The 26,767-nt window shown below is 37.7% G+C and overlaps 1 protein-coding gene across 6 annotated transcripts in view; it reads left to right on the top strand.

Moving 5' to 3' along the window:
• The window catches only part of LOC145690658 (uncharacterized), a 208,449-nt gene that overhangs the window by 105,366 nt on the left and 76,316 nt on the right, over window positions 1-26,767 (top strand). For 5 of the 6 annotated variants that reach the window (XM_081765769.1, XM_081765770.1, XM_081765773.1 and 2 more), the window contains exons 3-4: window positions 8,766-8,812; window positions 26,673-26,721. In XM_081765769.1, the coding sequence (XP_081621895.1) occupies window positions 8,775-8,812; window positions 26,673-26,721 (87 nt within the window). In that variant the 5' untranslated portion in view covers window positions 8,766-8,774. Of the gene's footprint in view, window positions 1-8,765; window positions 8,813-11,345; window positions 11,448-26,672; window positions 26,722-26,767 lie in introns of those variants that run through there. The other variant, XM_081765771.1, reaches the window with a different exon arrangement.

Genomic DNA, 26,767 nt, shown 5'->3' with positions numbered 1-26,767 from the left:
TTTAAATTTTGCTTGTATTTAGTCTTTGGGTAATTTCAAAACCACTTTACATTAAATGCGTTGTAGTTATTTTTAAAAATGAGTATCTACTATTACGTAGGAATAACGCAATTATTTCTAATTATTATATGTTTATATAACGTAGTATACAGTGTAACTTCATTTGAACAACAACACCCAATGAGTCGCTGATCCGGATCCTTTATACAAGCTGAAAGCATATGTAGACAAGCTTTCGTCTTAGTTCCAAAAACATTGTGGCTTTTAGGAAACAATTTCAATTGATGGAAGTATTGTCCGTTTACTATAGCTTGGCGCTGTGTTTTGACAGAAACCTGGCTAGCGAATCTTAAGTCCTTCCCCTTCTTTCCCATTATCGCAGTGGTAACAGTGGCACTAACACATAAACTTTAGCACTAGTAGGGTTTGGTATTTGCAAGTTGCGTAAATTTCGAAACAGTCTCTACTTCTTCTCTAATCAGGACCCTAACTTGTGGGGGCAGGGGGCAACTTCCCCCATGGAGGTTCCCTGCCGTTCGAAGGGGACCCATTTTGAGACAAAATTGTCTTAATCCATATACGATACGAACATGAAATTATAAATGAAGCATCAAACAGGTTCACTACATTGTATAAACAAAGCAGCACACAAAAGGTAAATAAAACAAAAATGAGTCGTGGGCCCATTTCAGTAAAAACTGTGTACTATTAAGGCCCCTAGAAATAACATTTTATTCGTATGGCTTTGACATTTGTCAATATTGTCCCCTTAATTAATTTGTCATGTATGGAACGGGCCCAGGGGCGTAAGTGACGGCCCTGCAGACCTTGCCGTGCGGGAGGTACCGGTAGCGGTATGGGCTCCGGGAGGCCCATAAAGAGTAAGAGAAGGGTACAAAGAGGGGGGAGGGGCAAGGATTAGAAAAACAATGTTTCCTAGGGGTCCTAAATACACGTATTAATGCTTGCCCCCAAGAAAAAATCTTAAGTTACGGCACTGTCTCATGTGAATTCATTGGTACAGTTCTGCTAATAGCTAACTATATCAGGTTGGTCTCTTTAAACCTTGGGCCTGGAGAGAAACATAATTTTACAGGAGGATCGTATTCAGATTTTAAGAAGGTGGGGACAAGACAGCGAGGATGAGCAAGATGAGAAGAAAGAAAGAAAGAGAATGAAAGAAGTACTTCTACATTTACTTCATAACGAATTTAAGGAGCCATAAAACGAAAAAAGGATATCGGAACCCACCACCACAATATTTGCGAAAGTATTGGCAACATAATATTCTGGCGGAATATATCTCCCGCCAATTCCTGAGCCTCAGTGTTTGGCCCAATTCTGGCCTTACAGAAGCTACCACCTAGGCATTCACCTCGTGGGACTGAGGAAATCTTAATAAGGAAAACTGACCGAAACCGGGTTTATGCCCACGCTCGGTCTACCTATTTTAATGCCTCTTTTTGTGTTGGACAGTATCTGGTAAGGGCACCCAAACAGGGCAAACGTGTACTGCTTTAAAATGTTTACATGTTAAAATTCGCTTTATACTGTACTTTGAACACGTAATTCAATGTATTATATTCTTTCAGCAGCATGCTTTATTTCCTAATACTTTAAGTCAATGGTTGTTAGTAATTATAATCATTGCATCATACTAATCCTTCTCAAAGCTCGTTCAGTTAGTATGAAATTCTAGACTTGGCAGTTTGCAACATTGCAAACCGTCACCAACAGGCAATATGTGGCGAGAATATTTCCACTTATACTCGCATCGAAATTCCCAGCCTCTGTTTACAATAAGTACAATACGTTTCTGTCGCTTTATCATGAAAAAAATGCTGTTCAGCGAACCTTTGCTCTCTCTGTTTATTTTTTACAACACAAAACTGCAACTTCCCAATGTTGCCAGGCATACAATACTTTCGCACACTTTCGAACAATAACACTTGTACAAAATTGAGTGGACATTTATGTAAGATTGTTTTACATAATAACTAAATTGATTTGTTATAACGTTAATGTCTCAGTCATCTCAGAAGAAGTAATTTATGTAGTAATATTAATTGATGCATGACTGTGCAGAAGTAAGTACATTCGGTTCGGCGATTCATATGCCTGGCAACCATGTAGGAGTGAGAAGCAAGGTTTTGACGCTCGCACTACAATTGTTTGTAAACAATTTTCCATCCTAGTTACAGTGAACGGGCAATATGAGCCATGTGTAAAACAATTTATAAGAGGAAATCCCACTCGCTTAGGGTACCAAAAGTGTGTCATTTGTACCAGTTCAGGTTATATGATTCCAATTGAATACAGGAAAAGAAAAAGAAAGAGACGTATCGGTATGGACTGGATGGGAATGTCGTATTATTTTTGCTAACTTCAGCAAGTATTCCACGTAATGCTAGGTTGTGCATCAGGTACAATTTAGCAAGGACGAATGCACAACTGCCCACTAACGGGCATCAAAGAAATGAAGAAAGAACCAGGAGGTGCACATGACTATCGTAGCAACAAAAAGGTCAACCTTGTTAGGTTGAACGACAGCTATGTAGTTACGGTGGCAACGAGCTACGAAAAATTTTCGTTGGGTTCAACAAGTCGGTCGTCTCACGAAAAGAAGTCAAGGATAGGTGTGGAGCACCCTAACATTATAACCAGCCAGTGGCGGCGAAAGGAAACTGGGGCCCGGGGTCAGTGAAGTAGATCGGGGCCCCTTCTCGAACAATAATGATTTATACGCGGCTATTTTTGACATTCATTAGATAATTATTGTTCCTGTTTACTCCTCCCCCTTTTCCGTTGGTGTGTGTAATTAACCATCTTAATCTGGAATATATTAAATAAATGGAGGTGGCATTCAGCATCCCTGTCTATATTTTTAATGCTCAGAACCGCCTTCAGGTTAGTATCTAAAAATAAAACCGCACCAAGGCTATAATTGCATATTTGTTTCTTTTTTTATTCATTTTTAAACAAAGAACACGATGAAAAACGAATTAGGGATTAGGGAAACTATAACCCACGACAGAAGTAACATAATCTTAAGAACAAACAAAACGTAATAATGAATCCAGAATTTATCCTACACCTATTCTATCCTAGTTTAAACGCGACCTGTAATTAGATGGAATAGTGGAAATAATGCTTCTAATAAATAGTACATTTAGAGATACATTAACGTACAAAATGTAACAATGAGCTGATGTTGAAAAAAGACTGTAAATAATAATACAACCGATGCGATTTCTAAATGTAAGCTCTATGTTCTGTAGAATTTTCTTGTTCGGTTCTCGCCTTGAGTGTTTCTCCTGTGCAATTCCTCATATGGTTAGGTTTATTCATTGTTTCTCACCTTTCTGAGTTTACGCTACATTTATTTGACAAGATTTTTTTCCTACAATTAGTCCCATTCACTTTAACATTCGGTTTCTCTCCAGTGATCATACACGATACTTAAACTTTTTTTTTGCCAAACTATTAGTAAATAATGGCTAGAATAGATTCCTCTCCTGCGTGTCTTCTTTATTTATTTTTTTATTTTACTAGGATTCTTTCCAGTGATAATATACGATCTATTTAGTCCCACTGTTTTTGCCGAAATAACAATGAATAGTTAAGTACTAGAATGTTTTTTTCCTGCTTTTTTTAAACTATTGTTTCCAGATTTCACATTTGTTTTATGATTTTATATATATATATATATTTGTATTTAATAATTCAGTTATGTTCATATTCTGTCATGTATGATTGTTTACATTACCACTTACTAACACTTAGTATTAGAATATATTATAACAATAAAAATCCTGAATATATTGAATAATTGGGGAAGTATCGTAGATTAAATATATGAGCAAGAGTTTTACTACGGGTTTTACCATCCTACTTTTCATTACCATCCATCACCAGTCAATTTACAGATCTTGACGGTTTTTTATTATTCTTTTGGTACTTTTGTATATTTATTGTCTTAAGTTGAAACATGAATCTACTTTCGACTATAGTTCCGCTACCTTATTAGCCTGTACCAGCAACATTCAGAAATGCTACCTTCCTTGCTTAGGTAGGTGCGAAAGTCTCAACTATATCCAAAGTAGATGCTATTTCGTTTTTGATAGGAAGAATGTCCAGATTCGTGAGTCTTGACTCATTGTGTTGCGCAAGTATGATTTTATCAGCTTCATTTTGCTGAAAGACCTTTCACATGATGCGACAGATACGGGCATTGTTACCAAAATCTGAAAAGCAGTTGCCAGACTTTAGTAAGCTTCAATCCCCATTGAAGATAAATATTTCAATATGCCTTGTGAGGAAATGTCAAGTTGCTCTTTAGCTTTCTGAGCATACCTTAGTGAACGGATTATATCCTTACAATCCTAAAATAATTCTACGCCACCAGGTCATTCGGGTAGAACAAAGCTAAATCAAAGCGACATGCTTTTAGCCTTTCCTCACTCTCATCACCTGGTTGCTACACAAAGTTTTCAATAGAACACAGGATTCCAAGTCTGTCGTTCAGATCATGCATCTGAGTAAAACAAACAGTCATGCATGTGTTGTCTCATCTCATCTAGAATTTCATAGATAGAGCGCTTCACTTTGGCCTGTGCAGTCAGAGGTTCATCTTTTGCTTCTTCTCGGCTGTTGCTTGTAACCCCACATACTTTACTAGACCCCTGACTGGTCTACTGGTCAGAGAGCTCGTGTTTGGAACGTGCAGTTGTGAGTTCAAATCCATGGGATCCGATGGAATGCAGTGGTTCGGAGCTCACTTTAATAAAACTGCAGGACCAGTCCTTACACGCTCCCAAGCTTGTTTAGAATGATAATCACAATTGAAACAATAAACAAAAATGTTTCACTATACTTAAGTACCAGTGCTGTCTGTAAGGTCGAAGTCAAGACATTGACATGGACTCCTTACAAAATACCGTTTAGGCTCTGTTTACTACTCAGATTATTACAAAGCACTGATATTCAATTTATTATTATTATTATTATTATTATTATTGAGTTTACTATATTGCATATATACAATCAAGAATGGGCATGCAACACGATTGTGATCAGCTATCCATATGATGGATTTGCCCAATTGTTCACCCAGCTTATCGAGAGACTATGGTACACACCACACAAATTACGCTCCGTAAAAAATAGTTCCGTTTTATTTCCATCTAAATATAAGAGGAATCAATATAACATATAATTCACGTAAATTGTTTTTTTTTCTTTCTTTGAATATTTGAATACTTGTTTTCTTATTGAATATTTTTCTCACTCTAAATTAGTGGGCTGAAGTGTCAATTTATACGCCGAAAAGCAAGATCAAAAAAGGGGAAACCAGCTAAAGAAAAGGGTTTTGCTCTCCGAAAATTCTACTTGTAAAAGACAAAAGAAAAAAGAGAAGGGAAACAAGAAATCGGCGAACTATAGCATCTGCACCAAAGAGCTTCTACTTAGCACTAGAATTCTAGTACCCTGATGAAGCATTTATGTACATTGATCCCTTCTTTGTGCCCTTCCCTTGAACTGATAAATAAATAAATAAATAAACAGTGATATTTTAGTAACCAGGTTAGCAGACGAGGCCCCATTACGTGCATCATAAGACTTTAAAATGTAAACAACAACACTATATACTTCGATTTTCCTTTTATTATATTTTAATCTACACTCAGATTTCTCTTTTACATTTCTCTGAGATTATTGAACAAAGTGAAACTTTTATCTTATTCATATTTTAATCCACATACATTTTTCCTTTAAATTTCTTTGGGGGCTCCCCATGATAATGGAACTTTCATTTTATTTATTTTGAATCTATATTCAGTTTTTTTCTTTAAATTTCTTTGCGGGTTCTCAAGAGAGTGAGGCTTTAAGCTATAGCTTGTTTAACTTATACGGAAATCCGGCACTGATTATTTTATTTTATTGTTTAGACGGATATTTCTGTTATTTCATTCCTTATTTTGTGTAATATGTATTTACAATTAATTTCGTTTGTTTTTAGGGAAGGTGTGGATTATAAACCTTGACGGTCCTTGTACAGCTTATGCTAACAAGGTTCTTTAGTAATTATTTTTTATGTACCGTTCCGGGGGGCCCCACAAAATGGGGCCCGGAGCGAGGGCACCGTTTGCCCCACCCTTACGCCGCCACTGTAACCAGCTACAAAAATGGAATGGGAGGAGTAGATTTACAAGACGGGAGGAGTAGATTTACAAGACGGGAGGAGTAGAAAAGCATGACGATGTAAGGAAAATGCACTGAGATTTGTAATAAATGTTAGCCTCGAGAAAGCACGTTTTTTACTATAAAGATTAATTGAAAGTGTCCTTTAAATAGAGCTTCGCTAAAGTACTTTTATAGTGACATACCAGCTGAAGGCTACAGTCAATGAATAAGAAAAGAACCCGAAAAGATACAACCGAAGAATATTGTCAGTAATTACATATCGGATTAATTTTAATAATGAAGATCTGCATCATCTGACCAGTAACATCTACTATGGGAAACATACGGAACAATCGAAAACCGTAGATCTGAATATAGTAGACACACATTGGGGAAGAACAGAGTCAGCGATATTTGTATACTTTGCCATAGCAAACATTTCGTTCCACATATCCAACCCAAACAAACAAAATCTGGTGCCGACTATTCAAATTTCTTGTCAATTTGTATTGCATTATGTTTGCTAAGCGTCTCATTTTTTAACTGGAGGAAATTAAAAGAGAATAATAAATTAGACACTGTACCTAAAATTGTATAGGCATGTTTGGCTTTTGTTTAAACTAGCACAAGCAAGTAAAATGTGTTCATATTCTAATATACAGGGTGGGCCATTTTAATTAATCCACGAAAATATCTGAAAAATGATAAAACATAGAAGAAATGTTTCAAGTACACGTTATATATTGCTAAGGGGGAAACCCAATTCCGCCAAAAGTACCCCTCCCGCCCCCCCTAAATTGGGGCAACGGGGGTTAACTTTGAAATGTCAAATGGGACCATGGGTCGAGTAATACCTCGTTCGAAAGGTCTTGGAAAACTAAGTAACGCTGTATCAAAAGATGTTCCATATTGTGCACCAGTTTCAAAATGGCCGCCATAATATGGTTCGGAAACTCCAGTACCCGTAGTGTGAAAATCATGGAAGGTAAATGAATGGAACAAAATTGAAATACGTAAATATCATAGGGCATATCGAACGGTGTGGTCCCTGTGATCCCAGTGGCCTCCCTAAAGGGGTCTTGGGGGCTAACTTCAAAATTTCAAATAGCAACATGAGTCGAGTGGTACCTCGTTCGATAAATCTTGCAAAATCCATCATATTACAGGAGAAAACGATTGATGTGAAATGGCAGTGTTCTCAAAAGGCCGCCGAAACATAGTATCCGTGTCAGAGAAAAGGTTTAGTACCCGTAGTATGAAAGCGATTGGAGATAAATCAACAAAAGAAAAACTGGAGTAGCTAACTGACGTAAGGCACATCGAGAAGTGTTGTCGGGGTGACTCCAAGGGCCAACTGAAAGGTATCCGGGGCCAACTTGAAAATTTCAAATAGCAGCTTGAAGCGAGTAACATCACGTTACATAGACAAATTAATATCAAACAGCTTCTGTAAGAAAATTTTCGACATGAGACACCGTTTTCAAAATGATCGCAAAGACATGGTGACTGTGTCTAAGAAAACGTCTAGTGCCCATAGTATGAATACGGTTAGACATAAATGAAAATAACGAAAATTAAATAGGAAAACCACGGAGGCGTTCCAAGGCTCGAGAATAATACAACAGAGATAAAAATATTAGAGTAAAATTGCCATAATGTATAAAGAGAAATCCAAGTCCTGCAAAATAATCTCTCCCTGCGCTCTGTATGTGAGTGGGATGGAAAGTAAAGTGAAAGTTCAAACGAGAACTCTACTTTAATTCGTAAATTAAGGCTAACCTTACAAATAGGTATGGTGTGGTTGAAACATTTGTTTGTAAGGATGACGCTGTAGTGACTAAAAGAAGAGACACTTTTATACAATGCGTGCTGGTTATTCAGAAAGCATTTCGGGGATATACGTACACACCGTTTCGTCCCTCAAGCTCACAATATGACATGAATACTAATAGTTAATCAAAATGTAACTGTGGCCATCCGCGTTAACTTAGTGCACCAATTCTCTATGCATAAAGTCTGCCTTCCAAACAGCATTGGGTAGGTCAAGCGTACGCCCAAACCGTTGTCCGGTTGGACATTGAAAGTTTGAAGTTAGCCCACAAGACCCCTTTAGGGAGGCCACTGGGATCACAAGGATTACATCATTCGATATGCCCTATGATATTTACGTATTTCAATTTTGTTCCATTCATTTACCTTCCATGGTTTTTATACTACGGGTACTGGAGTTTCCGAACCATATCATGGCGGCCATTTTGAAACTGGTGCACAATATGAAACATCTTTTGGTACAGCGTTACTTAGTTTTCCAAGACCTTTCGAACGAGGTATTACTCGACTCATGTTCCCATTTGACATTTCAAAGTTACCCCCCGTTACCCCCATTTAGGGGGGGCGGAGAGGGGTACTTTTGGCGGAATTGGTTTTCCCCCTTAGCAATATATAACGTGTACTTCAAAAATTTCTTCTATGTTTTATCATTTTTCAGATATTTCTGTGGATTAATTAAAATGGCCCACCCTGTATATGTAATAAGTTATTTTTTAATGCAGCTAGTGATTGAATGTTCTTTTAATTTCCAGGGCTCTGCAATGGATGATGGTGGACAAAGGTTATTGGATGTCATTAAGTAAGTTTTTTTTCCGATTTATGTATTTAATTTCTTAAGAGATTTCAAAATTCAATAGCTATACATCTTGAAAAGTGAAAATAAAATGACAGTGTCTGCTTTAGTATCCCATAGATATATATCATATAGTCATTTGGAGTTAGAGTGTGAGCGAATAAATTGGCAACAGATTAAATTGTGTTTTTAAAAAATCCTATTTTTAATTGAGTTTCTATAATAGTATATCCATTTCTGTGCAGCGCATGCATTCTGCTAATCCCAGTAAATTTAAATTTTATTTTAACTGCAGTGTGCAGGGTGTTTGATAAGAGCTCCCTAGTTTTAAGTATAAATTTAATTGGGAAATGAATGAAAACTTACAACAATGAGTACATATCATGAAAGAGAATTCCTTCAAGTTTTGTTTAATGTTGGTAGACTTCAACGTAGGATCATTTGTGGCCCTGCACACGTTGAGACGATATTTCACTTCTCGCCATGTATTCACCAACATTTCATATGTAACAGTCCCAACCGCCGCGTCTAAACCGCCAACCATACTGAAGTCTAAAATTACGTTGCACTGTTATAACTGACTCAGTTTTTTCAAGCCAAATAACACACTGTGCTTTCTGTTGCGGAATACACATTGTTGCTGAGTTGCTCTGCACTGCACGCCTGCCTGGACTGAACTGAGGAAATTGTTAAAAAACAGCACTTGGTGCCGTCTCAAGGTCAAGCAGACCTGCCAACTGCAGGGGAGCCAATCTTGGAGAGTTGATGAATCAAACACCACAAACTAGAATAGTGTATGTCACTTTGTACAGATTCTAGGACACATTAAAACTAGGGAATTCTTTTTCAAACACACTGTATATTTGTTAATGGGTGCTGTAGAATATATGTTTATAAATTAAAAATTAGCGCTAACTTTATATCTAGAAAGTTCATTTCTTCTTATGATTTCGATCCCCTTTGGGGCGTTCCTAAGCAACTTCTCTCATAGTTATTGTGTGGACAAACACCATGCTCGTGGGTTTTCTCGGGGTTCTCCTGTTTCCTCCCACTTTCTTCATTCCACCATTTCATTCATTTCTCACTATCACCGTCTCCTTAACCTACCCGGCATAACCGTGGGACGTAAAACTTAAAGATTTCATTTCATTTTTTCTCTCGTAGTTCTACTTTTATTAATTATTCATCCACTCGGAGGACATTTTTAAAACATCAGAATTCAGAATTGAGAAAACCCAATAAATTTTTATGTAGCTTTCGAAATCTTCACTTATGGGCGTATATTCTTGAAAATTGAATTTTAGCCCTTTCAATGGTTGAGAAACTATTTACAGAAGTATGCCACTAATAACGATAAAAAACTATTTATAACGTTTGAACAAGTATGTTATTCCTAAACTACGACGACGCAAAATGAGTTTTGTTTACAAAAAGTATTTTCCCATCTATCCACACTCAACTGCTGAAAAAACATAAAAGAGCTTCTCTGTGAAAGATTGTTTATTATTATCCTCTGTTAGTTTTGGAAATTTAAATTTTAAAAACACTATCTTTAAAATACTCTCACAAGATCAGTTAATGCCAGTTACTCTCGTGGACTGATTCTCATTGACAGTTCCGTGTAGTTTCTAGTTCTGGTGTCTATGCAAATTCAACCTTACGTTTCTGGTTCATTGCCCCAATATTGAGTCAACATAAGTATTTTGTATTTAACTTTAAAGCAGTCTTTCGTTTTCTTGACAGACGGAGTACGACAATTGGTATACTCACATATTTGGCATTGTTAGACAAAATAAATATGCAGGACAATATAAACAATTAATGAATTCTCGTGCGTAGCGTTGTGACGTTCTTGGTTTTATTCTTATTTAGACGGGGGAAATCAGTTAACTTTGGGGAGGAAATTTGATGAATGCATCATTTCCGTAAATTCATCTTATAATTTCTGGTATTAGGATTTGGTGCTTGCTTTGTAGTTCCCTTTCTGTTGGAAATTAGAAGTACTTTCTCTAATTATGGTTAATTCTATGTTAATTTGTTGTCTCTGAAGTGTTTAGATAAGCATGAAACAGGAGAATGATTGTATTGCTATTCAAACCTGACATGGATGTTATTTTTTTACCCATCCCTATGTAGGATACTGAACAGCTACAAGCACTCTGGTAGACTTTCCAAAATCTAAGATTAAAATATTTTACAGCCTTTTTAATGCTGTTTTTCTTGTAAATTTTATAAAGAGCATTGTTTAGCAAGTTACAGCGACTCTGAAAGATTACATTTGTTTTCTTTCGTGTACTCGTGCTTTGCATAGACATTGTATGCTCCGTTTGAAGGAAAAGGTCTCTACCAATTCAATGTACCAGATACCTTGTCTGTTTAGCACAAATCACATTTATGAAAAACTTTGGTAAGAGAGACAAATTTTTCAATAAATGTACTAAAGTAGCTTTTATAATCATGACGGGGCCCTTCTCTGCATCACCGTTGTTATAGTATGTACCAATCTTTTCCACATTATTTTCACAGACAAGGAATATACACACCATAAACAGACGAAAACTTGAAATCACTGGGCGGGACTACTGGGTGGTTCTCAACGCAAAAGAAGAATAATGTTTCGCAGAGTTCACAGCCATACAAGGTATGAGATGCAAAAGGAAAAGTGTTCAGATGTGCGTTTGAATTCCATTAGAGAAACGAGTTATACGTTTTCGATATAAAATGGTAGTTTAGTCATTACTTAATATACTTACTTCATTCTCCTGCTCTCTTTCATCCCCCCCCCCTCTAACTAATAAAATTGCTAACCCAGATAAGCAACTGACTTTCTCTCTTCTTTTCTTCTGATGGTAAGGAAAACAGCGACAACAACGCAGCTCTTTCTCGACAGTGTTCGAATCTTATTTATTACTTGTACAACCTATAGAAATTGAATTTCAAAGAGATATCAAGAAATGCATCTGTATATTCCTTGTGTGTGGTTATTTTGTTCAAAATAGTTCATTTGACATGCTTTTTGTGACAGCAGGCAAGAATCTATAATTTGGAAGTGGGACCTGTAAGAAACTGAATGTTAAACACTGTAATTTAGCAAATTAATTCAGACCTGATCACATAAACTCAAGAAAGAAATGAAGAATAAAAACTAATAAAGGACTACAAAGGGTTAAATAAAGCATGGGAATCGAGAAAATTGTAAAACATTTATGAGGATTCTTTTGAGAGAAACTCGTAGCAATAAAACGACAAACCTTTCAAACATCGTCGCAGCGGAAAAGGTTACACACTTTTCGTGAGGGCGTCAAGTTTGGCATTTATTTCATACTTTTCATAATGTTAATGAAATTGAGATCTCTGTCGCAGAAGCTTCAGTCATTATCAAAAAACCGAATCAGAAACTCTATATATACACACACTACATTGGTAAAAGAAAAGGGTACAGGGGCTCAGTACCACAACCTTAGGGAATTAAATTTTCAGTTTGTTAAGTAAATGATATATAGTTCAAGTATGCAAAATATACGCTTTAAAAAGTAAACTGGGAATGAATGTAATCAATAAAACGACCGATAATGCCATAGATAACTCTTTTTGTATTATAAAAAACTTACGTTATATTTCTTATGTTCCAATCATATCGTTTGAACTAAACTTCACAAAAAGAACGTTCCACTGAAGCGAATCATATCAGCAGAAACTTTCCGCCCTCTAAGTTCTCTAGTATTTCAAAGAATTTTTTAACGATTTTAAATAGAGAAACTTCCTTAGGAAGGATTATAAGATAAAAAGGCAGAAATCGGTCTTTTTACGAGGGTCATTTAACTCGGAGTGGCAACATAATTGTGAAACGGAATGTAGTGAATCACTCACCTCAAGAAGCTTACAGTCCTTCGATGTAGTCTTCGCCAGTCTGTTGAACCCTTCGCCAGATGTCTGGTAACCGTTGAATACCTGTCAAAGCCCCACTTTGTGAGAGGGTGTTGACAGTGCGCCCTAAGGCACGAACAATGCTGGGAATGTCTCTCACAACGTTTGCCCCTAAGAGATTCTTTCATTTTTGGGAAAAGATCAAAATCGCAGGGGCTTATATCTGGGGAGTATGGCGGGTGCTCCAGTACGTTCCAGCCTCATCGTCGAAACAGAGTCTGTACTGAATTGGCAATGGCATCTGGCATTGTCGTGTCTAGCCTTGTGCAGACTCCAGGAGGTGTGGACGTTTGCGCCGCAATGCTGGTCGCAAATGGTGACTGAGGTATGAAGCATTGACGGTAACGCTCAGTGAAACTTGACGTGACAGGATAATGCCTTCGTGGTTCACGTTTGCTGGCTCTTGCCTAAGTTTTTTCGGTCGTGGAGATTCAGGGTGGCGCCATTCACTCGACTGACGTTTCAATTCAGTCTTCGTAGGATCTTATCCACGTTTCGTTACTTGCAATAATGCGGCGCAAGAATCTTCACCTTCCTCATTGTAACGTTGAAGGTGTAGGCGCGCACATTCCCACCTATGCCACTATTGAACCTCGGTCAGAGCATGGGGTACCCATCTGGCTGCAATTTTCTGCATGCCAAGATCTTGTGTTAGCATCCGGAACACTGATCCGGACGAAATGTTCAGCTCCTGCACCAATTCATTACAAGTCCAGCGCCGATCACTGTCAAGTAATGTCTGTAGTCCTGCAAGATCAATTTCGTCCGTAGCCGTTTGCATATGCCCTCCTCTGTTAACTGTCGTCCCGCCTGATATGCTGCAACCCATCTCGCCACTCTCCGATACGGTAGAGCAGCTTCACCACAGGCCTCTTCTAATACTCTGTGAATTATCCTAGCATTTCACCCTCGTGCCACCTGGAATTTGATAAACACACCCTGTTCTGCACGTGAACATTGCATTAGAGCCGTATTTAACATAACAATCACTTTAAGAATGTATACTCGCTACACGTACCGTATGGGACCGCAGCAGCGTTGAACTGATTTGTACACATCCACGGAACACACTACGTTCGTTATTTGTCTCCTGCCCACACGACACTCCAATCGTAGCAGTGTTACCAGTTCGAGTTAAATAACCCTCGTATTTAAAATCGGTTGAAGATGCATGAGGAACATCGCTAATAATAAAAGTTAAATGAATCTCTCTATATATACCTGCTCATATCCAATGATTTACTTGAAATATACAGGGATCATAACATGTAAGGAACCCTACCAGAAAATACGAAAGAATGTTTCACGGGTTACAGTAACTTCGTCAGTCAGTCCTACAGTGTCTACCTGGCCACTTGCAGCTCACAAAAATCTACATAAGGGTGACTTAAAAAAAAAAAAAAAAAAAAAAAACAAAAAAAAAAAAAACTTATTTTTCAGAATCTCAGAACACGAAAGAATGTCAAATAACATGATAATCCGATTTCAGATGTTTCTGAACTACGGAGAGACACCCAACGTAATGTAGAGACTATAGAAGTGTTGAAAAAATTAAGACATGTGAAATGTAGGTACAAACTAAATAATTTTTTCGTATCAACGACAAAACTGTTAGCATTAGATATCACTCATGGACTGTCAATGAGTCCAATGTTACTAGCTGTACAAAGGATTAGCCGCCAAGGTAGACAGGAGGCACAAGGAAGACTTGACCTACTCACCGTTGAATATTGTCACCGTTAGGTTCAGATCTTTGAGGAAAACGGTTTTATTTGCGTGCAAACTATTTATGAAATACAATGTATACAAGAAGTAGAAAATGCATGACTGGATGGAAATTCGAACATAGGTCTCAGTCTTACCGTGCAGATTCATTAACCCCTACGCCGCTTCCAGAACAGTCACACATTCTATCACTGATGTTCAACTACTACACCACATGGACTATACAGCAGGTACTGTTGTGCATGGACAGGCCAGTGTCTATATTACAGAACCCCTCTGAATCTGTTCGAATCGTAGTTTAGTCCTCGTTTTTCACTGTTGTATACATGTATAATTGAATTCGCACCTATAGAAATTTTTATGTGATATAAAATCGGTTGTTTCCTCTATTTTGCATATAATTTACAATATAAATTATAATGCAGACATACTGGTATCTATGCAAGATGAGATTAGGAGACTTCTTTGAAGGAGTAAGCAGTTCGTCAAGAACCGTTGATTCCATCCTAAATTTACTTTATATGACAAAATCCTCTTTGTAGTATAACTTTTTGTCTGGTCGCCTTTGTACTATTATAACCGATTTACAGCGGTTTTTATGAAACCTTGCGTAAGTTTTAATAATGGTTTGGGCAAGAAATACTACCAGGGTTCCCACTGACTTGGCAAAGTAAGCTTACTCAAAAAGACTCTGAAGAAGTCCAGGAATTTTAAGCACGGGCTTATACTTCTTGGAGAACAATCTATCTTTTTGGTTTATCTAGCTGTTTGGTAGGGGATATTTTATGAAGTAGCTACATTAGTTTGTTTTGCAAACTTCTGTACATGTGTGCACGCTATATGCACTGATATCGAAAAAGATAGCATAATTAAGAAAAATGGGAAAACGTGGGCACACACAATGGGAACAGCGGTATACAGCCGTCATAGAGAGTGCGATCAGAATTGACCTTGCCACACAGAAGAAAGAGTGCTGAAGGTCAAAGAAGGGCTGCTGGAGGGAGGGAAGAGAAATGCCCGAAGAAGAGCTGGTAACAGCACACCACACCGCAGTCGATTGCTGAGTCGTGTTGGCAATAGTGTTAGTGCGTCGTGAAGGCTTCAATATGCCACGAGGACCCACATTAGACCCTGTCGTGCGGGTCAGGATAATCGGACGGCTGGAAGCTGGGCAAACACAAACGTAGGTGTCCAGAACACTGCATGCACCACAAAGTGTGATCTCACTCCTGTGGCACAGGTTTCAAACCACCGGCAACATCCACATGCACCAATTTTGGGTCGTTCAAGAGTCACAACCCCTCGACAGGACAGGTATCTGTCGGTAGGTGCACGTCGGACTCAGCCGATGTCAGCACAGCTACTGTCATCAGAGCTTGCAGCTGCTACAGGAGCATGTGTTTCAAGACAAACGGTGTACCGGCGACTGTATGAGGTTGGTCTTTACGCAAGACGCCACGTCATGTATGTGCAGCGCAGAGCCCGCTTGAAGTGGGGTCAAAAACACAGACAGTGGACAATGGAACAGTGGGGTCGCGATTCAGCTTGCAGTCAGATTCTCGACAGACACTTATATGGAGAGAACAGCGAACGCGCTACAACCTGCAGAACATCATTGAAAGGGACCAATGTGGTGGTGGGAGTGTGATGGTTTGGGCGGGCATCATGCTGAATCGTCGTACTGACCTACACGTCTTTCAGGGCGATACTTTGACTGGCCAGAGATACCGTGATGAGGTGCTGGAACCGTATGTAAGACTGTTTCGGGGTGCAGTTGGACCATCATTCATATTTAAGGATGACAAGCACATTGTCATCGGGCAGGTGTGGTGATGATTTTTTGGAATAGGAAGATATTTGGCGCATGCCGTGGCCTGCATGGTCCCCAGACATGAATCCAATATATCATGTCTGAGATGCATTGGGAAGGCGAATTGCAGCCCGACAGCTCTACCACGAACGATTCCGGACCTGTGTACTGCCCTTCGGGCGGAGTGGCCAAGGATACCGATGGACCTCATCAACGAAGTGATCGGAAGCATGGAACGACGTTGTGCAGCTTGTGTAGCCGCGCGGGTTGACCACACGCCTTACTGATGCTCTTGATCCACCACAAACTCATTTGTCTTTTAGCCACACACATTGGGTCATTTTCAACTATGGTGAAGTTTGTCAAATAAAGGTGTTGGGACTGTGTGTTGTGTGTTTTCTTCTTCCCTTGCACACCTTTTTCACGCAGGTGTCCACGTTTTAGATGCCTAGGATCAGTCAGGTATGTTTGGTCCATGCTGACTAGGATTCTACTGTCTTTTTGGCTGTGCACTAGGATTATTCTATCTTTTTGGACACTAGTGTACATCTACATGCATAGTAGATAAAGAACCTCTTGGTCGGGGAAAATATATATATATATATATATATATATATATATATATATATATATATATATATCGGGTGTTGCAAAATAAGTGTTACAACTCTTGGGAGGTGACTCCTGTCACTGAGACAAGAAAAAAAGTTCTCTTCAATTTTCTGCTATCGGACATAGTTTCAGATCTACAAGGTGCCGAAAGCGTGGGAAAATGACTTTCGGACGCCAATAGTTCGGAAACTATCCAACATAAAGAGGGCGGGTAAAAAATTCACTGAAGAAGTCATACCTGCTCTATTAAATTTTGCATGTTTCACAATCCTACCGTGCACGCGCAAGAGATTCCCCAAAGGAACTTTGGAGTCCCGGATAATCTGCCAAATGAAACTTAGTTAAATGGATATGAATTGATAGGCTTTCTACCAGGTAACAATAATTCGTTTGTCTTAAGTCGTTATCTGGAACGAATACAAAATGGCGGACACCTTTATGCCCGTTGTGTGTGGTTGCATAATCGCCAGGAACGGATGCTGGCCAACAGTGACGTTCTGAGTATTAATTGTAGCGAATTTGTACTCAAATGCTCTAGAAAGACATCTGGAGTGTCAGTAGAGCATAAGAGATGAAGCAGGGTGATTCACATGTGTGGAAACACTTAACGAAAAATGCCAAGAAATGCACTCATACTCAATAAACGTGAGTTCAAAGCGTCGGAAATGTAAGGATTAGCGTCAAGAACATGAAAACCATTGCCAATTCACCAATAATATCCCCTCAAACCAATGCAATATGATCTGCACGGTTGCATACCAATAAGGATACAACAACTAAGGCCAAGTTCAAATTGTGCAATGGACTCACAAAGAAACTAGGTAAACTAAAGGAATGTCACTAGTGGGATCGCATGATCGATATTGAAATGTGGCCAATGTGTGTGTTGATATCAACATGTAGCTAATGGACAAATGTCAAAATGTCGCACTACTGCTGGGACACCATCTCACGTGCGAAAACTAGGAAAATAACGTTGTACATTCTGCTATTACATCTGGTGCACCTTTTGGTAGAACGTAACTAGAACACGATTGTATCAATGTCCCTCTTTGTTTGGGACATTGTCCCACAGTCGACACATATGGAAAGAAATCTCATAATGCATGGTTCAAATTCTGATAGAGCGTGAAAATAACAAACTTGTATCATGTCCCACGTCTTCTGAGACATATGACGTACTCGAAATATAGGAAAACACCTCCAGAAATTCGTCTTACACACAGTGCACATCCCAAGACAAAGACGAAAATGAACCGATTTGGCACATTTAACACTACAGCTGGAACACCATAGATATGGAAAATAAAACGACATGAGAAATAAAAAGAAACGTCTTAAAGCTCTGATTGTTTACAACTGTGCAGTAGAAGTAACAAAATGAAACACACAAGTATGTCGGGAGGCTGTACAAGAGGGCTTGCCAAAGTGGGTACTCTTCAAAGAAATGAATACAGAGAAAGTGAGGCTCCTTCGAACCTCAGGGCTAGAACGCTCGCTTTTGCTCGCGTGGTCGCAGTTTCCAATCCTACTGGGAGCCCACGGCCTCAGATTCAAGACCCGAGTAGTTATTTTCCTATTTTTCGCACGAGGGACGATGTCCCGGCAGTAGTGCGACATGTTGGCATTTGTCCATTAGCTACATGTTGATATCAACACACACATTGGCCACATTTCAATATCGATCATGCGATCCCACTAGTGACATTCCTTTAGTTTACCCAGTTTCTTTGTGAGTCCATTGCACAATTTGAACTTGGCCTCATCCTTATTGGTATGCAGCCATGCACATCATATTGCATCGGTTTGAGGGAATATTATTGGTGAATTGGCAATGGTTTTCATGTTCTTGACGCTAATCCTTACATTTCCGACGCTTTGAACTCACGTTTATTGAGTATGAGTGCATTTCTTGGCATTTTTCGTTAAGTGTTTCCACACATGTGAATCACCCTGCTTCATCTCTTATGCTCTACTGACACTCCAGATGTCTTTCTAGAGCATTTGAGTACAAATTCGCTACAATTAATACTCAGAACGTCACTGTTGGCCAGCATCCGTTCCTGGCGATTATGCAACCACACACAACGGGCATAAAGGTGTCCGCCATTTTGTATTCGTTCCAGATAACGACTTAAGACAAACGAATTATTGTTACCTGGTAGAAAGCCTATCAATTCATATCCATTTAACCAAGTTTCATTTGGCAGATTATCCGGGACTCCCTACGTTCCTTTGGGGAATCTCCTGCGCGTGCACGGTAGGATTGTGAAACATGCAAAATTTAATAGAGCAGGTATGACTTCTTCAGTGAATTTTTTATCCGCCCTCTTTATGTTGGATAGTTTCCGAACTATTGGCGTCCGAAAGTCATTTTCCCACGCTTTCGGCACCTTGTAGATCTGAAACTATGTCCGATAGCAGAAAATTGAAGAGAACTTTTTTTCTTGTCTCAGTGACAGGAGTCACCTCCCAAGAGTTGTAACACTTATTTTGCAACACCCGATATATATATATATATATATATATATATATATATATATATATATATATATATATATATATATATATATATATTACATGATATGTGGAAATGTGTAAATCGTAACCTGGAGAGGCAAGGAAATTGTGCTTGGCAATTAAATAGGACCCCTGACCCGTAACATAAGTTTAATGTGCGTCCGGCAGTTCAGAGTGACGCTGTCTGCTCGTAAGCATCTTATCTAATAGCTAGGGCTCGAATAGGTCATATTTTTATCCTGGCATGTTTTTACATACGAGTATTTAGTTAAGACATTTCTGACTCTTGTGAGCACGATACTGCATTTTTTATTGGTCATATGAATGCATACTTGAACCATATTTTTAGGTTTAAGTCATATTCGGGCGAAGTGATATAAATCATATTGTTGATCATATTCGAGGCGAAGTTCACTTACTGCTCAGAATTATATTTGCCAGTATTGACAACGAGGTTATTTGGAATTTTTTCCTTAGAAATATTTGGCCTTGTGCAATGTGATTAATGTGGTGTAGCAGCATTCCCTTTGAAAAGAGAAACCACCACCTTATTTTCTGTCTCTCTTTCTCCTCCCGTGCAAAGACATCTGAGGTCCGTATCCTTGCTATATACTACTGGAAAATATTTCCATCCACATCCAGGGGAGACTAAATACACGGAAGAAAAAGTAGTGCTGTGAAAAAATATTTGAAATCTACATTGAGCACGATCAGAGATACGACTCCCCGAGAATGTCTTCTCCGGTCAACCTTTTTGAAATGATCACTAGTACTTACGTTAAAACCCATTCTTTTCTCCTTTACACTGAATGTACGGATATTTTTCAAATATGAAGGATATTTGACAAACGTTAGGGGGATTTTTTCAGTAGTATGTTTCACGATACCTGAAGTCAAGTCCCCTAAGAGTGTGAAATTACATGGTTTTTAGCAGTAGCGTCGTTTGAGCATTTGTTTGGAGAAGGGAGGGAAAAACTCCAATGTAACTAAGAGCCGCGGTGATTCAGTGGTAGAGCGTTCACCTCTGGTGCATGAGGTGCGTGGGTTTTTTCGGGGTTGTCCCATTTCCTCCCACTTTTTTCATTCCACCATTTCATTCATTTCTCATCATCACCGTCTCCTTTAGCCTAGCCGAGATATCCGTGGGACGTAAAACTTACAGATTTCATTTCATTTCATTTCATTTTTTCCAATATAACTCATTTTCGTTACCATATTATTATAGTAATTATTTACATATATATATAAACTCAAGGGGAGCCCACAGGCTCCTTTGTTTTTTAGGTTGTAATTTGACATTTTAAATGCATAAACGTTTTTGAAGTTTTTAGATCATAGAAATCCAAGCCCTAGTAATAACGATGCGTATTTAAGAAGAAAAAAATCTAAAATATTATTGCCTTTGACAGAAACAAACAAAATGATCTGGATGAGGATTAAACTTCATGAGTAATTTTCAATGAAAATTGAGAAAAAAAACTTTGTAATCCTAAAAGTTGAAGTAAGGTTGGCATCACAAATAGTGGTACAAACCGCAAACGGCCAGAACTACAAGTCACCGTAGCTGAACAACGCTATAGAAGTGTTGTAGAGGTGTCTATAGTTATATGTTGTGTGCAGTACTGCGTGGTGCGTGAAGATGAAAGTTGCTGATCAAAACAAGTTTGTGACAACATATTTACACGATGTTAGGCAATCATAGTAAAATGCAAGGGTTGCTTCATTTTCTCGATGAAAGAGTAAGTCGGAGAACAATGTACAATTTGTTTGCGAGAAATGAAACGAACATTGTCCCCGAAATTAGAAAGAAACCCTTCAAGAATTAGAGGAACGATCTGAAAATCGGATTGGATTTAGTGCTTGAAAGTATGATCCAAATGTGGGTGTCGAAGAACACTGTCTGCCGAACTTTGAAAAAACTTGGCGTGAAGAGATGACTTAATTTGCAATCCGCAAAATTGTGCATTGCAACAAATAACAATGAAGGAAAATATTATACCATTATGAATGACGGAAAGTACTTTTCATTTGCAAACTGTAATGATATTACGCACCATGAATTATAGATTGCAGATCAGTCTGGCTTACCCGTGAGCGAAAATGAATACGGAAATGGAAATTTGAGCTTAAGGTCGTAGCATGGTGCTGGATACCCGCAAAAGATGTTTCCAGCTTCTTCGTTCAAACGCGAAAAAGAGCAGTCTCAAAATGTCTGCCAACAGTACATGCGTTTGTTAGCAAACATCATCAGCACGATAAAATCATTTTTGACCGGATCTTACATTTTGCCATTATGCCTAAAAACAAAAATGTTGGATTGCTTAGAGGCTTACATACGCGTTATGTCAAAGTATGCCAGTTCACCCAGTGTTACTCAAGATCGTCTTGTTGAGATGGTATGGTCAGTATTGTCACCATTGGTTACAGTGATTGAAAAGCACGTCATCCGAACAGTTACAACGGCAGATTCTATATTGTGCCAACAAAATTAACATAAACCTTTTCTAGCGCATGAAGGCCGGCGTTCGTAAGAAGCTGCAAGAAATTGATGTTAGAGGTACGTTGGCAATGCAATCCTGTTCCGTTTGTGTAATAAAGTATGTGCGTTTTGTAGCAAACAAGACATGGTCTATTTATGTTTTCTTTCGTGCTTGCAATAATGGGTTGCAATTTGTTCCGCCATTTCAAGCCACCTATTAAGATGAAAATTATCAAAATCACGACAGGTTAATGAGACATAGCCCAAAATTCGAATAATTCTAAACTTTTTTTTTTTTTTCAAAGATGATGACGTTCAAAGATCAACCAGGAAATCTAATCGAATTGAACAGAATACCATGCTTGAGGATAAATTCTCATGTATAGTCTTCGAAAATATCGAGCAAATTGATTTTTTATGTCGTGTGTTGCCAATAATGATATTTTTATTTTTCTGGAACAGATTGTATCTATTGATTTGTCTTCTAACGGTGATACGTATTCTTCCAAGAATCACACAGTTACACATATACTACTTATAAGAGCATGGGATAGGCACAGCAAAGCCAATCATCATCAGAAAGTTTAGGGCAAACAAACCATTGGTACCTATATTCGGATCAAAGATCAGTATGCTCATTTCTTTAAATGAAGGGTACATTCCTGTGGTATTCTTGTCTCTCGAGAAAAGGACTTTAGAATGGCAATAGTATAAAAGCCTAATATTACATTGTAAATACAGAGACTGTTCCTCGTATATGTGACCAAATAGTTATGAAAATTCATGGGGCTGGGTACAGCAGTGCTAGATTTGTTTCTTCTGATTCCGAACAATGGCCGGGCAACGTTAGTTTCCATTGTAGAAAGTTCCGTTGGTAAACTACAAAGGAGGTCTTGTCTCATTCCTCTTCAATAGCTTTCCAGAGCCCAAATTCCTTCCATAAAAGTCCATTGGATTTGCGTGTGAAGACTTCACAGGTGGGCCGTTGAAAGGTAGAGATGCAAGGGCTCGGAAAAAAACCGGCTTTTTTGAAAAAAAAAAACTCGGTTTTTTCTGCTTTGCTTTTTTGCTTGGGAAATTTTGGGCTTTTTTCAAAATACTGCTTTAAATTGATCAAACAGACTTTGTATCGCTTCTCTATAACACAAAAAATCATTTAATTAGTGGTTGATGCTGATAATAATATAAAACATCGAAAATAAACTATGAATTTCGAAAAAATATTTCAAACAATTTTTCTTCAACATTCTTTGCATTATGAATTCCACAGGATTAACCAATGTATATAATAAGAATTTTTTAACCTCCTATATACAAAAGTAAGCAGAGTTGGCAAGAACCGTGGTTGTTTTTGAAAATGCCAAAAACCCGTTTTTTGGGGGATGTTTAAACTAGGCTTTTTTGGTTTAAACCAGGCTTTTTTGACTTAGATTTTTTGCTTTATGTATTTATATTACATATTCACAGAAATAAGTTTGTTTCGCCTTGATGTTATTATGCAACAGCGGGGTTATGCCGGAAGAACTCCCATAAGCTTAAAGACGTGCGGTCAGTAAATTTCTTAAGTTGAGAATCTCCCGCCCTAGCCATTGGGAAAATCCCGTCATTACTTGAAATGTAAGACAATAACGGGAAAATCCTGTTATTGCTTTACATGTAAAATTTAAAGGTCAACGTACCATAATCAGTACGCTAAAACTGAGGTATTAAATTATAAATTTAGTACCGGTACGTAGATATCATTGAAAGTCCAATCCAAGCTAATGTTGGAAGCTACGTAGGCAATCGATAAATTTTGCCAATTTCTATCAATATATTTAAGCAATATTGGCTTCTTTATAAAACAACACGCATTTAGGCATGCAGAAATATACAATTTGGTTTGTTTCGTATATTTAGGCTTAACATCCTTACGAAATACCGAGGTTATCAAGGAGAAGACTTTCGCTTAAACTGACATCCGAACCGCTACTTGGGTTACGCATGAAAGAAGGTTTGTGGGTCGACCGAGAATTGAACATGGGACACCTTGATTAAAAGGTGAAAGAGAAATAAAACTATTGCAGGTGGTTTGATATCTGGAAACGTCACCATGAAATTCACACGATTCGCATTTTTCATTCTTTTTATTTTTGTGGTTTAAACCAGTTTAAAAAAAAAAAAAAAAAAAAAAGTTGGTGTAAACCAGCCAACCCTAAAAGTAAACACTTCTTTTTAAAGAATACACAAATAACTAGCAAAATAGTATGTAGTATTTTTACTTCAAAATATTCCATACCCTCTTTTTGAAACAAAATAAAATTAAAATAAAACATAAGAGAAATACTTAGATTTATATGATACACTTAAAGGCTGCACATCTAGAGCTTTTGGTTCTGTATATTCTTGAAATTCTACAGTTAAGTTTTATAGAACCACCATCACAGTTTACCCAATCCTCAAGTTTTCTGAATTTTTAACAAGAGGGATTCAACATATCATTACGGAACTCCCCCCCCCCCCCCAAAAAAAAAAGACTACGGAATATATTTAAGTTAAGCTAAATACAATTGCACAACAAACATGACTGAGTGATTAGCTTTTGCGCTTCTATCGGGAAGTCCGGGATTCAACCAGCATTCGACCATTCTGACAAAGCTTTTCTTTGTTCCATCTGTGAATGTAGAAATAGTGCGTATACTGTGAGTTGGCCGACTTCCTTTCTTATTGTTTTTAAATAGTTATTATTACTAATTACCAGCAGTGACGGTTTTGCGAAGGTTAGGGGGGCGGTCTTTCGGACTGAAGCCCGTTCCCCAAAGTTACGGAATGTCTGCAACAAACGAAATATCTATTATTTATGCCTTTACTCATAAACTTTAAGCTCCCGTCAAATAAAAATTACGAATGTTTAAAAAAACTAAACATTAGTAAGAAACCCTTCCCAAAATACTTTCCTAATTCCGCCACTGATTCTCAGTATAAAATGATTTTTAAAGTTGTATCCGGAAGATTATTGCTAAACATATAAACGAAACGAAATATTAGTTATGCCTGTACTCATAAACTTCAAGCACTTCCCAAATAAAATTAGGACTTTTTAGGAAACGAAACAATCAGAAAAACCCCTCCTAAAGTACTTTTCTAAATCCGCTACTGATTATTTGTATAAATTGGTATTCAAGGTTGTGTCCGGAAAATTATTGCTAAATCACTTCACAGCTACAGTATAACAGAAATGTGGAAGTACGGTTTGACGGATATATTGAAAAACGTACGCTTTGACGGATAAATAGGAAAACGGGCAAGTTTAACTTTTGCGCTAGAAGCTAGAGTACTAAAAGCTCTTAGAAATGAAACACGGATGACAAACTAAAGAAGAAAACACATGTCGATAACTCAAAAGTTAAAATAAAGTTAAATAGCCTCTAAAATTACCCTCAAATACTACATTCTTCATGTTAGCTTTAATTCGTAAAACATGTGCTCCATCCATCTTGATGGTGAATTTCAGAGCGAAATATCACATTCAGGTCATGAAATTCTTATCTAACTATAGAATATACTATTTGAAAGCTATTTAGATAGAAAAATCATGAAGTTGAAAAAAGCCAAAATTTCCAAAATTCTCGTTTTTTTTTTTCAAAAAAGCCGGCTTTTTTGCATCTCTATTGAAAGGTATGTCCTGCATTCCAGTAGCCTCCTTTATATCCTCGTGGAATGCGAGAGATGATCTTGAGTTGTGTGATGAAGCTGCGGAGCATTTAGATCTCTCTTTCCAGACATTTCTGGTAGTTCTCACTCCTGAATCTACTTCAAAATCTCCTCAGGATAGTATTACGACATCATTTTACAGTTCTTCACCCTGCGAATCTTCAGTTTGCCTCGTTGACAGTGGCCGGCAACCACCATGACCCCTTTCGGAAAAGCTCTTTGCATGCTCGGATCCACTTTCTGTAGCGTTTCTTGCTTTTGTCAGCACATATGATGGTTTTTGGTTCGTCGCAGTCGGAAAGGTACACCCACGCCTCATCCAATATAGCAACTTAACGCCACCTTTTGTTTGCAAGGTTCCTCTCGTGCAGCCTCGCAGCGTTACACTAACAATCCTGTTGGTGGGCAGTAGTAAGGTGGTGACTGCTAGTCTTGAATGCCTTTTCAAGATTCAGTCGTTAGCGTAAGATATGATTGATATTTTCTATAGAAACATTTAGGCAATTTGAAATCTGTCTTTCAGTCGGAGGATTTGTCTTGCATGGCCATTCTGCAAAGTTTCACCTGCATGCTTATGGTGGTTTGTGTGCGCTGCGGTGTTCTTGTCTTTTTTGAGAACCGAACGCTGGGCCCACGGAATAAGTGTTAAGAATGTCATGATTCAAAAAGTTACTTGCTTTAGTCCTAAGCTAAAATAATAATAATAATAATAATAATAATAATAATAATAATAATAATAATAATAATAATAATAATAATAATAATTATTATTATTATTATTATTATTATTATTATTATTATTATTATTATTATTATTATTATTATTATTATTATTATTATTATTATTATTATTATTATTATTTGGGACAGTGTTGGGATTATTTCTTTTTATACTGTTAATTGCAAAAAATGGATGAGTTTTTTTTCCTCTTTCTTTCTTTCCTTCTTCAGATAATGGATAAAGTTGTGTACTTTGGTTATAGGGTAGAAAGAAAATAATATTAACAGTGAATAGATATAATGTGGTGGAGAAAGATTTACTGGTCTTACATTATTCGTATTCCAAACTTAAAATTTACTTAATACATTTTTCTTTACAGTGATCCTCATGCACTTGCGTCTTTCCTGGGTGGTCTGAGTACAGAATCTGTAAGTATATATATGCATTTCTATAGCATTACTTACCTTTCTTGTA

Source organism: Thermobia domestica, chromosome 7 (assembly GCF_964235325.1).
Source record: "Thermobia domestica chromosome 7, izTheDome1.hap1.1, whole genome shotgun sequence".
Taxonomy (NCBI): Eukaryota; Metazoa; Arthropoda; class Insecta; order Zygentoma; family Lepismatidae; genus Thermobia; species Thermobia domestica.
The sequence above is the reverse complement of the archived record's forward strand: the minus strand, read 5'-3'. Positions and strand labels throughout refer to the sequence as shown.